The following is a 15,534-nucleotide window of genomic DNA, read 5'->3' on the forward strand; positions in this document are numbered from 1 at the left end:
CATCCCAGGATTATGGGTCTAGATCAGGGATTGCCAAACTACTAACAGCCCACAAGTCAAATGTGGCCAACACTTATTTTTATAAATAAAGTTTTACTGGAACACAACCCTGCTCATTCATTTATGTATGATCTATGGGTACATCCACACAAGGGCAGCAGAGTGACTGCAACAGAGACCATATGCCCACAAAGCCAAAAAAATTAATATCTGGCTCTTTACAGAGAAAGCTTGCTAACCCCTAGTCTAGATGATCAGACTGAAGGCTAGGGTATACTTAGATGCCTGGCAAATGCCACATATATTTATGCTAAATAGTTTTTATTGTAAGACAATGAAATACATATGATTTACCATTTGTACATGTTGAAAAAATTCAATTAGATTGAAAAGAAAAAAAGATTGTGCATAATTCTAATAAGTAATATAACTATTTACCAAAGGTTTCTGGAAAAAAACTGCAGAACAAAATTTCCAAAAAAATTAATACCTTTGCCTAAAATACTACTCTATACAGCACATGCTAAAAAAACCAAACCTACAAAACAACAAAAAACACCTCTCTTCTTATACAGATAGCTCCCCTCCCCACACTCCAGGTAACTCTATACATTATATATTTTTAATTACATTAAAGCTTTGTGTTTTTCAATACAAAAAAATGTACTAAGAAGAAAATTAAAAATAAGCCAAACTGTTCCAATTATCATTTTTTTAAAAATAATGACATATGCACATAAAAAGGAAAGGTGCAAAAGCAAAAGAAATTTCCCTTCTTGCCTTAATGTAAAGAGAACTACGAGATTTTCCTGTAACACTATTTTAAAATTGAGTTTTCTTACCTTAACATTTTCTATTGCCTCCAAAATTCTCTCTCTCAGGTTTGTAGAATCATTTATTTGGTTTCTTACATTTCTGATGATAATATCAAAGTGATTTCCTTTGAGCTGACCAAGTCTAAGGGAATCACCCACAGATCGAATATTAAACACATTCATTCGTTTCTTTTCAATTTCTTTTTCAATATTCTTCAACCTATAAATGATAAATCATATAGACTCTGTTAAATCTTACATTTAAAAATTAATAAAAGGTTTAAACGACAGTTGCTAGATAACCACTTATATCAGAACACTAAAAAGTTTTTTGGAATTCAAAAGTTAATGCTATTTCAACAAATGTGCACTAAGAAACCCATTATTATAGGATTATATTAAGAGTTATTTTATGATCTGAAGCAACTTAATCATCTAAAATCTGCCACAAATCTCAAAGTTTCTGTCTTAAAACTACCTATATTTTCAATGAAAATTTAAGACATAATGCTATTTTTTTTTTTAAGATTTTATTTATTCATGAGAGACACACAGAGAGAGAGAGGCAGAGATACAGGCAGAGGGAGAAGCAGGCTCCATGCAGGGAGCCCGACGTGGAACTCAATCCCGGGACTTCAGGATCACGCCCTGGGCTGAAGGTGGTGCTAAACCGCTGAGCCCCCCCTAGGCTGCCCCAAGACATAATGCTATTTAGAAGATAATCATATTATGAAGGCAGAATGTGCTGCTCCATTAGCCTTTAGTCAATAAATTACTATTTTTTTTAAAGATTTTATTTATTCATGAGAGACACAGAGAGAGAGAAAGAGAGGCAGAGAGGCAGAGGAAGAAGCAGGCTCCATGCAGGGAGTCCATTGTGGGACTAGATCCCAGGTCTCCAGGATCAGGCCCCAGGCCAAAGACGGCACTAAACCGCTGAGCCACCCGGGCTACCCCAATAAATTACTATTGATAGTGAGGTTAATATGCTCCTAGTGTTCTGAGTTTTCAATCTCACATTTATTTCTTTGATGCAATAAGAAAGTAAAGTTCTACCTTATAAAGTAATGTTATATTACCTCTCTGGAGACACTTTTCTAACAACCATTGCTTGATAAGTGATGGCTTTCTTGTCTTTAAGGCCTGCATAACTGAAATCTGAAGGAATCACACCAAGTTTGATAGCTAAAAATCCAAGCGCTTCAAACATTTCCAGATTTTCTTTTCGTAAGGTAAAAGCTAAAAAAAAAAAATCCCAGATTACACACATGCACACAAACAACTACATCAACTACATTAATAGGCTAGATAAATATGAATCAAATTATTACTGTATTTTTTAACCAAGATATAAAATCCATGTCTTAGATTTCAGCTGTCAACTGAAAAATGCTAATTGGCTCTGAAAAGGCTTACAGAAAGAACATATAAATTCCTTAATTTGGCATTTTATCTGACCCTAATCTCACTTTTCAGTCTCCATTCGTATATCTTGTATGACCCAAAGGACATCTCACAATCCCTGGATGGACTAAAGCCTTCCCCAGCTTTGTCCCTTCCCAGCTTTGTCATTTGAATCCCTCTATTTAAAATGTGTTCCTTCCATTTTACTTGCCCTACTTGTATTCATTCTTGTCGATCCAACAGCAGCAGCAGTTCTCCCTCAAATTCTTCCCAGGTTCCCAAGACTGAATGTTCCTAACGCAGGGATCATGTTTGTTTTCTCAACTGTTACACCCACAGCCTAACACACAGTAAGTAGTCAATTAATTACTCAATGAATAAATAAATGAACTCCACAAGGTGCTCAGTGGGGAGTCTGCTTTTCCCCTCTCCCTGCTGCTCACCCTGCTTGTGCTCTCTCCCTCTGTCAAATAAATAAATAAATATTAAAAACATAAAAATAAAGTTCATGTGTTTGATAAGTAGGGTTTGAGATGTCAAATTTGCCCCTGACAATCTGGGCACGGCACTTACTAGTTGTTAAGCAAGCTCAGCCACATAGGAAAGAACCTCCAAATTGTCTGAAATTATATCGTTTGTTAGCTGATTAGCTTTAGTGCATAAGCACTTTTTTTTTTTTTTCATTTGTGATGATTTAGAACTTAGAACATTTCGGAGGACCAAATCCATAATATTTGTGTTAATGAATCTGTGTCTTTATATAATTGGAATATTTAAGAGAATGAGACTCACCTAACTCTAATTATAAATGTCTAACTGATTTAAATTTGTCTTTTTCTATTGAAATCTCACTAAATTAGTAAATAATATGGGAACACACAGGAAAACTTAAAAGACCACCAAATTTATACTTTAAATTTATAAGATTTGTAACATATTGATTACTTGGGAAAAGTGAAGTGCTTAAAAAGAAAACCAACTATGCTAAATTTTAAAATTCAATTTCCACTTCTAGCCATGTGGGAATAATTGGTACTAGATTTGACCTCCTACTGTGAACAGATAGAAAGCTAGACAAAATATAGAAAATATCTGTTTTTGGACACTAGAGAAAAGGTAGCAAAGAACTATGATTCAAAAAGAAAAGGAAACAAAGGAATTGAGCCCTAAAATATTGTGGGGTTTTTTGCCTATGCATACTTTCTAGACCACAGCACAGGGAGGAGGAATCCAGGTAGAACACAGTGGCTATGCAGAATTAAAAGGGTAGAGGTTAGAGTTCAGGAAGGCTGAGTGGGCTGGAATTCACAGGACAGAGTCCTAGATAAGAGGAAGCTATCTAAGTATCACAGAGAGTTCCAGAAACCTATATAGGTGATCCCTAGCAGTTTTCACTTATTAGTAATCTGCACATGCCCAGGATTAATTACTATATACTAATTATCTAATATTGCACAACAAGTCACCCTAAACTTTAGGGTCTTAAAATGTTTGCTTATCTCTCACAGTGTCTGTGGGTCAGGAATCCAAGAGCACCTTGATGTGGTTGTTTGAGCTCAGGCTCTCTCATGAGGTCACAATTAGATGGGGCTGATAGGAGCTGAAGGATCCATTTCCAAGGGGACTCACTCACAAGGCTGACAAGTGGGTGTTGGCTGCTGGTTGGGCCTCAGTTCTCCAATGGGCTGCCTGAATAGCCTCACAGTACAGTAGCCGGATTGCTCCACACTGAGCAACCCAAGAAATATGGGCAAAAAGTTGAACACTTTTTATGACCTGACCTGAGAAGCCATACACCATCTGCCATCTGTCATATTCTACTGGCCACAAAAAGCCACTTTGTGGGACCGCCAGGAGAAGAGCATTGAGAACCTTCTTGGGGTTGAGAACAATGATCCGTCTTCTGGCTCTAATACTTTAAGTTTCACCACACACACACATCCCAAATTCAAAATATACTCATTCCTTCCTGAAGTTCCTAAAGCTAACACTATAAAAACAGCTCAAATTCTAGCATTTTTTCATCCAAATCAGGTCCAGATATAGATAAAACTTCTTAAGTATATATTGGATTAAAATCCTCAAATACGATTTCCCTTAACATGAAGGCTATGAAGGACTGCAACAGGAACAGACAAATCTGCTTTTTACACACCTTGCAATGTTTGAAACACACACAAGGTAAGTGTTATATGCTCCTTATTTAAACTGGGAGGAAAAGTGAAAATACCTAGAAGTTACTCTACACAGCAGTTCTGAATCCAGCCAGGTATATGTTGGTTGTTCTTTTATTAGAATTCAGTACTACCAGTATCTTGGAATAATTGTTATGGCTCTAGTGTCCACCTTTGGGTCTCAGTTCTGCCTTCTGAGTGAAATTTCTTATTCTGTAAAAGATACCTGTTTATGGCAGAGTAGTTTTCTCAGCCCAATTACTGACTTTAAAAGCTTGGCAGTAGGGCAGCCCAGGTGGCTCAACGGTTGAGCGTCTGGCTTCAGCCCAGGGCATAATCCTAGAGTCCTGGGATCAAGTCCCACTTCAGGCTCCCTGCATGGAGCCTACTTCTCCCTCTGCCTGTGTCTCTTCCTCTCTCTCTTTCTATGTCTCTCGTTAATAAATAAATAAAATCTTAAAAAAAAAAAAAAAGTGTGGCAGTACAAAGGCCTCTTTATTTTTTACTGTCTTTGACACTTTCAAAAACTGTGTGAGTTCACTCTGTTAGACAAAGATACACTCAAATTTTGTCAAGATGAGCTCTTTTCTACTTAGAGCTTCTACTGAAAGTGCTGAGGGGACACCCCTAAATCCCTAGGGGAATTCCTGTTTAACCTAGGGAAGTCATGCCCTTCAAGTCCCCAGAGGGCCTTCTGCATGTCTGAACCATTTTCTGAGACACTGCTAAATATCCTACAAAAATTTTAAGAAAGGATTTTACAGTCACACCCTAAATTTTCTTGTTAGAAAACGTCCTCACCTTGCTATGATTTTCTCTTTGCCCAGAAATCATTTCTTAATTTAAATATCATGTGCCATCTGAAGAGGTAGGGATTTTTTTTTTTTTTTTTTTAGAAAAAAAAATTATTTCTGAGCCTTGTGAGTTCGGGCTCCTTTATATCTAGTAGTTTTTCCTTTAAATTTTTACTATAAGCAGGGGCATCTGGGTGGCTCAGTGATTGAGCTTCTGCCTTTGGCTCAGGGCATGATCCCGGGGCCCTGGGATCACATCCCACATCGGGTCCCTGCAGGGAGAGCCTGCTTCTCCCTCTGCCTGTGTCTCAGGCATAAATAAATAAAATAAAATAAATAAAATAAAATCTTAAAAAAATTTTTTTAAATAAAATTTTACTATAAGCAGTAGAAAAGAAGTCTTCAACACTTTGCCTGCAAATTTTTTTAGTTATAGTACCCCTTCTTTATAAAAAATAAGCACTTACTTTTGCTATAAACTGAATATCTGTACTCCCCCACTCCCTGGAATTCATATGTCAAGGAACTAGTCCCAGTGTGGCTAACTTTTAGGTGCAACCTCTAAGGAAGCAATTAAGATTAAAGTAGGCCATGAGGGTGGGGACCTGATTCAATAGGATTAGTGTCCTTATAAGAGAGCTGCCTCCCTCTTTCTTAATTTCTCTGTGCACAAAAAAGAGGTCATGTGAGCACACAATGAGAAGATGGCTGTCTACAAGCCAAAGGGACAACCTTTACCAAACATCAACTCTACTGGCACCTTGATCTTGGACTTCTGGTCTCCAGAACTGTGAGAAAATAAATTTCTATTGTTTAAGTAATCCAGTGTATGATATCTCATTACAGCAACCTAAGAAAACTAACATATTATCCCACACCATTCCCATAGGTCAGAAATTCAGAAGCTGGATAGTTCTGACTTGAGGTCTACGATGAAGTTGCAGTCAAACATCAGCTGAAGCTAGAGGATATGTCCAGAGTGGCTGACTCACATCAGTAGCTATTGGTGAAAAGCTTTAGTTTCTCTCTACAGGGCTTTCTTGGGTGTTTTCAAGTTATGTTGGCTTGGTTCTATCAGAGCGAAATGCTTTTTATGATCTAACCTCAGAAATCACTCATTGTCACTGCCATATTCTATTACTTAGACAGGATGGCCCTGATTCAATGTGGGTGGGAACTACAAAAGGCCATGAATATCAGTAGTTAAGGATCACCAGGGGTCACGTGGATGCTGGCTACCACATTCCACCAGGTTGAACAATGAAATATGAGGCATTTGTAACCTGAGATTACACAAAACTGGAGACCAGCTAGAGAGAAGAGATCTAATAGTAAGGGCTTGCAGTAGAAACCACAGAAGGATCATGCTATAATAGTATATGCTATAAAAAAAATAAAATAAAATAAAATTCATTGAATAAAATTCAAAATGAAGCCTGAAATAGATCTGCAAATTACTACTCGTTAAAGCAAAGTTCAACACTCTTTAAAAGACAACATAATCCAGACACTCCACAAGGTAACACTCACAAAGTTTGACCTCCAAAATATATTACTAACCATACAAAGAAGCAGGAAAATATGACTCATAACCCAAAAGAAGTCATTAACTAAAAACACATCCAAAAATGAGAGACAGAATTAGCAGAAAAACATTTCTTAAAGACCCATTAAGGGGGATCCCTGGGTGGCTCAGCGGTTTAGTGCCTGCCTTCGGCCCAGGGCGTGACTCTGGGGTCCCGGGATCGGGTCCCACTTCGGGCTTCCTGCATGGAGCCTGGTTCTCCCCCTGCCTGTGTCTCTGCCTCTCTCTCTCTCTCATGAATAAATAAATATAATCTTTAAAAAAAAAAAAAGACCCATTAAAAATAGGCTCAAAGATTATAGGAAAACATGAATATAGTAAGTTGAAGACCTAAGAAAGAACTAAATGAAATTTCTAGAACTGAAAAATCCAATTCTTAAAAACGTCATTAGATGTTTAAATCTTTCACATAATTTCTTCTGCAAAAAAGTATTCTAGGAAAATGGTCATAGTGCTGTCTCAAAAATTAAATATATGATTACCATATGACCCAGCAATTTCACTTCTGGATATATACCCACAAGAACTGAAAATAGGGAATTGAACAGATATTTTTTACAGCCATGTTCTTAGCAGCACTATTCACAATAGCCAAAAGATAGAAACAACTCATGTCACTGGCAGATGAATGGATAAATATTCATTTATCCAGAAGCACAATATTACTCAGTCTTTAAAGGACCCAGGAGGGCAGCCCGGGTGGCTCAGTGGTTTAGCGCCGCCTTCAGCCCAGGATGTGATCCTGGAGACTCGGGATGGAGTCCCACATCAGGCTCCCTGCATGTAGCCTGCTTCTCCCTCTGCCTGTGTCTCTGCCTCTCTCTCTCTCTCTGTGGCGCATGAATAAATAAATAAAATATTAAAAAATAAAAAAAATAAAGGACCCAGGAAATTCTAACACACTTATAACATAGGTGAATCTTTAAGATCTTCAGTTAAGTGATATGTGTCAATCACAAATTGGCAAATATTTTATGATTCTACTTATATGAGATACCTAGAGTACTCAAATTTATAGAGACAGAAAGTAGGATGGTGGTCACAGTGGCTGGGAGGAGGAGAATATAGTTTCAATTTGGGAAGATAAAAAAGTTCTGGTGATGGATGATGGTAATGGATGTATAACAATGTGCATGTACTTAACACCATTGAACTGTACACTTAAGAGTGGTTAATATGGTAACTTATGTTATATATACTTTATAACTAAACTAAAAATAAAATAACTACTAACTAAAAATAAAAAGTTTTTTTAAAGTGTTCTATTTTTTAAGATAGGCTAATTTATTAAGAGTTTTTATATAGGAGTTATTTTTGTTCTTACAAAAGGTTGGCCTTTGCAAAATCTGGGATAGGTACACTTTACCTTTTTCTTTGTTCTTGGACTCATAGATAACCCCATCTTTTCATACTATTCTCTTGTGAACCATCAATTCCTCCCCTTAATATATTCCACCAATTATTCAGAGTTTTTGTAAAACTAATTTAAACTAATACATAAGAAGTTTCCACAATTGTTCATTAATTCAAATTACTACTGTTAGAATTTCAAGTAGTATAAAAATCTATAACTGCAAATCACTTATCAGCAATTCTCCCTTCCACATGTAAAGCTACTTTTGTTTTTCCTTCAAAACAGATTTATCTGGGGGCACCTACGTGGCTCAATGGTTGAGCATCTGCCTTTGACTCAGGTCGTGATCCTGGGGTCCTGGGATTAAGTCCACCATCAGGCTCCCTGCAGGAGCCTACTTTTTTTCTAGATAGGTATCCTGAGGTAAGGGAAACAAAAGCAAAAATAAACTACTGGCACTACATCATAATAAAAAGCTTCTGCACAACAAAGGAAAAAATCAACAAAACTAAAAGACAACCTATGGAATGGGAGAAGATATTTGCAAATGATGTACCTAATAAGGGGTTAGTATCCAAGTCCCTAAAGAACTGATATAACTCAACACCCAAAAAACAAATAACCTAATTCAATAGCATGCAGAAGACATGAACAGATGTTTCTCCAAAGGAGACATACAGATGGGCACTTGGGTTGCTCAATTAAGCATCCAACTCTTAATCTTAGCTCAGGCCTTAATCTCAGTTATGAGTTTAAGCCCTGCCCTGGGCTCCATGCTGGATATGGAGTCTATGGGAGGAAAAAAAAGAAGATATACAGCTGGCCAACAGACACATGAAAGGATGAAAGATACTCACCATCACTTATTATAAGGGAAATAAAAATCGAAACTACAATATCACCTCAAACCTGTCAAAATAGCTACAATCAACAACACAAGAAACAACAGGTATTGGCAAAGATGTGGAGAAAAAGGAACTGTCTTGTACTGTTGGTGCTGCCACTGTGGAAAACAGTATGGAGATTCCTCAAAGCATTAAAAATAAAACTACCTATGATCCAGCAATCTCACTACTGGGTATTTACCCAAAGAATACAAAAATACCAATTCAAAGGGATAATGCACCTCTATGTTTATAGCTGCATTATTTACAATAGCCAAATTATGAAAGCAACCCAAGTATCCATTGATGGATGGATGAATGGATAAAGAAGAGGTTGTATATACATACAATGGAATATTACTCAGCAGTAATAAAGAACAAAATCTTGCCATTTGCAATGACCTGCATGGTGCTTGACTAATGCTAAGTGTAATAAGTTACTCAGAGAAAGACACATAGCATATGATTTCACTCATATGCGGAATTTAAGAAACAAATGAGGAAAGGGGGGAGAAAGGAGAGACAAACGAAGAAAGAGATTCGACTATAGAGAACAAATCGCTGATTACCAGGGAGGAAGATAGTGGGGGGATGGGTGAAAAAGGCAATGGGGATTAAGGAGTACACTTGTCATGATGAGCACTGGTATTTAAAACTTAAAAAATAAATAAAATAATGTGTTTAACCGGGGGGTGGGGGGGTTGGGGGGGAGCTTTGCTGTATCTATAAAACAAGGCTACATGAAACCCATCCTTCATGTAGGATATAGGCCAATTAAACCTGGTCAGTCAAGCCTGTAGAATAAGATTTCATCAGTTCCATCCAGTCCTAGGAACTGAATATATCTGCTAAAGCAGTGACTTTCAAAATGTAACTTTCAAAATACCCAGACCGAATAGAAAAAGCAACACTTGGGAATTTTTGAAAGCCCTGCTCCAAACTTTCTCAGAAACTCTGAGAATAGGGCTTAGTAATCTGTTTAACAAGACCTTTTGGTGATTTTAACGCATGTTAAAACTTATGAACCTACTCTCTACAAGACTGATTGAACAAGCAAGGAGCTCCTTGGAAGGAGCTCTCTACCTTGGACAGTGAAGTTCAACTGTTTAGATAACGATTCTCCCCAAACACAGCAGACATATTGTACTTACCTGAGTACTTAATTTTTAATTAAAATTAAAATAACTTCCAAAATATGGAAGATAAATCAAGATTTATCTCCAGTAAAACTTAGTAAGCACAAAATAACTCCTTCAACTGTGTATATTTGTGACTATGTTAACTATAAGCATCTGCTAACCTACTTTCATCAATAAGGTTAATTCTCAAAGGCTTGATCGTTAATTAATCAAAGAGCCTCTCTTTGAAAAGCTTTATCTTCCACTAAAAACTAAACCCAAATATTTTTTCCAATATCCCTCTGGTTAAGTCTATTTAATTCATCTGAAATTATTCACCTTCCACACAATTTTAACTCTTTATCAAAGAAAATGGTAATGATCTAATACATTACCTGTGTATATAACTTTTTGATCTTGGCATTCAAAAAGAGACCTCTTCCTGTGCTTGTGTTTCTTTTCCCGGAATCTTACTGTTATTGCTATGTTTGGATTAGCAGCATTGTAATTGAGTTCAGGGAAAGATTTGGTCTCCACAAGGTTTCCAAATTTTTTGTTGACAAAATGATGGACAGCTTTTCTGTGATCTTTGTTCATGTCGGGTTTAAAGGTAAATTTGGAATTTTCTTTCTTTGCATCCAAATACTTAAAAAAGTCAAGTGCTTCTTCCTCAGATACCAAGTGACAGAGTTCCTTATACTCAAGATTTGGTTTTACAACAATCTCACTGTTTTTACCTACAGTTATTAAAAAGGGGAATTTCTGCCTGACGGCACTATGCAAAATAGCTCTCTGGTTCTTGTCAAGGATCCTGCCTAATGAGAATTCAGGAGATGATCCAATGAGCTCAGTCTTAGAATTCCACTTCTCTTTTATGTCAAAGGCAAAGTGAGTCAGTAAGTCATTAGTTTTTTCATCTAACAAGTTGCCTAAAACATGAACTTTTTCTTCTTCACCTTTGGAAGTTCCATCATTGATAGTATCTTCCTTTTCTGAACCAGACTGATGATTTTGGTCATCATCAGAGCACTTGGTGAAAGTATTGACTTCTTGGTTGCTGCCCTCTTGACAGGATATATTTTGAAAATCAAGTTTTGTTTTTTTGGCAAAATTATTTGGCTCAGGTAGTACTTTATTAATCAGGCCACTGGTGCTCTTATTAACTAGCTGTCCTTGCTCATCAATCTCTATAACAACGAAGTCACTTGGTGAGCTTTTTATAGTGCCACGAAATCCAATGTGATCAGTAATGAAACCCAAAGAACTAAACCTGATTCTAAAATCTGTATCCTCTTCCATCCTTAAATAACAATGCCTACAAAAGAAACAGGAGGCAGTCAGTTACCAGAAAGAAAAGTCACGAAAAACAAAGAAATATATTTGCAGGGTTTATTTATTATTCTTTCTCCCTTTCAATCCTGGGTCCCCTTAAAAGGCATTAACAATTTATTTCTAGATATCATGTGTATTTTGACTCTTCTATACCAAGGTGAATTAACAGGCAATCTTTTCTGGTGTAACCGATGATTTGCAACTTCACTCTTCACCCATTCCAAGCTTCCATCTATTATCCAGGATTCAAAGGGGTCAGTTTCAAGTTTACTTTAAAAATACCACTTTGCAGGCCCACAAAGAAGAGACCACAACACAGGATTTAATGATTTGTCTAAACCCCATCCCTGAAAATCCCCAGCTAATTCCAGTGCATTTGTGGCTAGAGTTTTATATATTAGGGGTTAGAGATGAGAGAAGAAACTAGAAGACAGGAAGAAATAGCCCAAATTGATAGATAAATGAAATTCTAAATAACAACTTGCGATTTGATTCCGCTTCAAAATAGTCTCAAATTAATCCTGAACCTTAAACCTTCTTGAAAACCCAGTTACAAGCTTTTTACAGATACAAACTTTTGAGGTTGATGCACAGGAAAATTCCAACCATGCCACTGGCATCAGAGAGGAAAAAAACTCTGCAGATCCTCTTGAAGCAGATGAGAGAATAATCCTCAAAAAAGTCTTTATCCACTCTTTGCACAGCCTATGGCTACCATACCAGATAGAGCTATATGAAAGACAAAATGCCCAGGCACCGCATACTACTCACATACTAACCACACTCTCTAGTAATTCGTCATCATCTGGACCTTCATCCTATTTCTACCGCTGTAATCTACTAATCTGAGCCAAGTTAGCGAACCTCCCCCTGCGTCATGCCACATAGAAATCACAGCAAAACTCCTATATCATGATTTCCTAGACTACATAAGGATAGATTTATTTTCCATCATTCCTTCATTTCCTGCACTCTCCTCAGTTTCTTCCCATAACTGGAACCCATTTCCCCCACGCTGCCGCTTCTGTAGTCCTCTCAAGTGAAAGCTATTTTTCCTTTCATGCCCACCTAATTTAGGACCTAGAAGATGTAAATAATTTCTAGTTGCCACTGCTCCAAACCATTTCTCCTTCCTCTACCTCCCCCAAATCCCAGATTCTTTGAAGTTCATGCCATCAGGCTTTACCACCTGCTGCAATCCTCTTTGGTCCGTAGAGGACTCCTCTTCATTCACTGATGAAGATTTCAACACCTCCCTCAATGTTTTCCTATCCAGCATGACTTCCATGTCCATCCCTATGCACCATCTATTTAACGCCACAGTCCCCCCTCAGTTCCCTATCTCAACCTCAACCCAATTCCGCTTCATCTTAGTCACAACCTTTATTTTCTCATCACCAAAAATTACGTCCACTTTAAACATCTGGCTCTCTGATTAATCTTGCTGTCCTTCCATCATTTTGAACTTCCATTTCAGAAATTCTTATACATTGTGAAGGCCTCTAGCCTGCTTCTACTACTAGTCCACTACTGTCCATTCTCCATATGGCCAGAATGATTATTTGTAAGGTAAATCAAACCATATCACAGTCCTCTTTAAAACCTCTAATCACACTGATAATGATATCCAAATTACTGACCCTGGCTTCCAAAGACTTGTAAGATTCTGGACTCTATCTATTTTCCAAATATATCTTGTACCCTTTCCCCATTACCCACTATACTTCAACTACACTGGCCTTCTTCAATTCCTTTATGTTCATTGTTCCTGCTGATTAAATTAGTCATTCCCCAATCACATCCCCAGAGAGGTCTTCCCTGACTAATAATGTAAAGGAACCGGCAAAGCACTCTTTCCCCAAACCTCAATTTCCTGCACAGTACTTCTATCTAATAATTTTATTATTTATAATGTATCTCTCCCAATTAGGATGTTAGCTCTGTGGGAGCAAGTACCTTGTCTGCCTAATTCACTGATTATCTCACATTTAGAACAGTGTGGAGTGGGAAGCCCAGGTGGCTCAGCGGTTTAGCACTGCCTTCAGCCCAGGGCATGATCCTGGAGACCCGGGACCGAGTCCCACGTCGGGCTCCCTGCATGGAGCCTGCTTCTCCCTCTGCCTGTGTCTCTGCCTCTCTCTCTGTGTCTCTTATGAATAAATAAATAAAATCTTTAGAAAATAAAATAAAATCTTTAAAAAAATAGAACAGTGTCAAGCACATATTAAGCATACAATCAATGCTGATTGTTGAATAAATGAAACAACTAGTACAAAATAAGAGCTGTGAGAGTAAAAAGGGGGGGAAAGGGGGATCGCTTTTGCCTACGACAATCAGAGAAGGTATAATACAAAAAAAGTGGCCATCTAAGTCCACAAAACGATTCAAGACATAGAAATAAGGTAGAGGACATATCATGAGTAACATACAAACAAAATACGCAATGTCTTAGGGAAAAACTGAACAGCCCAGATACGAGAACAATCGGGAAAATTTTTTTTTTTTTAGTACAGTTCCGGGAAATACAGCTATGATTAGCGCCAAACTGCCAGGCAGTCAATGCCTTACCAAGATCTTAGATACCACTGAGGGTAGGCAGCCCAGGGGGGGCTCAGCAGTTTAGCGCCGCCTTCGGCCCAGGGCGTGACCCTGGAGACCCGGGATCGAGCCCCACCTCGGGCTCCCGGCACGGAGCCTGCCTCTCTCTCTGCGTCTCTCATGAATAAATAAATAAAAGCTTTGAATAAAAAAGAAAGAAACCGCTGGGTGATCAATATACAGCTACTGGAGGTGTTTGAGCAGGAAAATGACACACACACTCCAAAAAGACGTCTTAGTAAGATGAACGACGGCCCTGAGCAGGTGAACGCGATGAAGATCTTCCAAGAGTTGGAAAGCCACGTGGTCAAGAGCAGGGATGCGCCCGGTGAGGAAAACGACCCAGGCCTTCTGCAGGCAAAGGAAGAAGACAGGAAGGCATCCTGAGCTGCGGGTGACGTAGAACCCCCTCGGGAAGAACGCAAGGCTCAGGGGCTTACGACCAGCACCTCGTGAGAGCGGCCCAAGGCGCCCACGTGGAGTCCGGCACCAAGACGCAGTGACGCTGAGCAGCCGGCTGCCGCCGGGACAGCGAGGCGGAGGGGCAGGAGGACAGGAGGCAGGTGGGCTGGCCCCGGGCTGGGGGATAACGCAGGCTGACGGCAAATTCTGGGGAGACGCTGGGAACGCAGCAGGCAGAGCTTCCTCCCTCGTGCTCGTCCTTCAAACAGCAGCGCTCGGCTGAACTCACTCCTACGCGCTTTCGGTCACCGATTCGCACAACTCCGGGCTCCCGGCGGCCGCGGTGTGGCCTTCCCGCGCATCAGGAGCCCCCCGGCCCCGCCCGGCCCGCCGCTCCTCCAGCTTCTCCCTCCCCTTCCCCCCCTGCCCCAAAGCCCATACTAGCCCAAGTCGCCTTCCTCTCGCGGGCACAAAGTCAGGGTCCCAACGCTACGACCCTCATCCTCGCCCCCCGCCCACAGAAGCCCCACATCCTGCGAGAAGCTCGACCCGGTCTACCTCAGCTGCAGGTTAAGGAATCCCGGGCACAACGCTCTGCGCATGTCCGGAAGTCCTAGCTACTTCAGCCGCCGAGCGCGGCGTCCTTAAAGGGGCAGGCTCCCATTTTAAAAAGAGACGCGGGGGATCCCTGGGTGGCGGAGCGGTTTAGCGCCTGCTTTTGGCCCAGGGCGCGATCCTGGAGACCCGGAATCGAATCCCACGTCGGGCCCCCGGTGCATGGAGCCTGCTTCTCCCTCTGCCTGTGTCTCTGCCTCTCTCTCTCTCTCTCTCTCTGTGACTATCATAAATAAATAAAAATTAAAAAAAGAAAGAAATAAAAAATAAAAATAAAAAGAGACGCGGGACCTGGAATTTCTCACGCGGCGGAGGCGCTTGGAGGCGCAAAGGGGCGGGGCGGGGTGGGCGGGGGTGGGCGGGGCCTGGTTTTGTGGTGTGGGCGGGGCCCGTGACGGGATGGCGCTGTGTGGGCGGGGCCATGTGACTGGGTGGTGCCGTGTGGGCGGGGCCTGGGGC

At 39.8% G+C, this 15,534-nt stretch overlaps 1 protein-coding gene across 10 annotated transcripts in view; it reads right to left on the reverse strand.

Annotated features, from left to right (window-relative positions):
* Positions 1–15,400, reverse strand: part of PUS7L (pseudouridine synthase 7 like) — a 28,897-nt gene extending 13,497 nt beyond the window's left edge. The window contains exons 1-5 of one of the 10 annotated variants that reach the window (XM_038577383.1): positions 15,019–15,247; positions 14,029–14,719; positions 10,524–11,443; positions 1,895–2,054; positions 843–1,035 (exon numbers count right to left, since the gene is read on the reverse strand). In XM_038577383.1, the coding sequence (XP_038433311.1) occupies positions 843–1,035; positions 1,895–2,054; positions 10,524–11,443; positions 14,029–14,180 (1,425 nt within the window). In that variant the 5' untranslated portion in view covers positions 14,181–14,719; positions 15,019–15,247. Of the gene's footprint in view, positions 1–842; positions 1,036–1,894; positions 2,055–2,792; positions 2,861–3,725; positions 3,853–10,523; positions 11,444–14,028; positions 15,248–15,366 lie in introns of those variants that run through there. The other 9 variants (XM_038577382.1, XM_038577387.1, XM_038577386.1 and 6 more) reach the window with 9 other exon arrangements.
* Between the last annotated feature and the right edge of the window lie 134 nt (positions 15,401–15,534).

This window comes from Canis lupus, chromosome 27 (genome assembly GCF_011100685.1).
Source record: "Canis lupus familiaris isolate Mischka breed German Shepherd chromosome 27, alternate assembly UU_Cfam_GSD_1.0, whole genome shotgun sequence".
In the NCBI taxonomy this organism is placed as follows: Eukaryota; Metazoa; Chordata; class Mammalia; order Carnivora; family Canidae; genus Canis; species Canis lupus.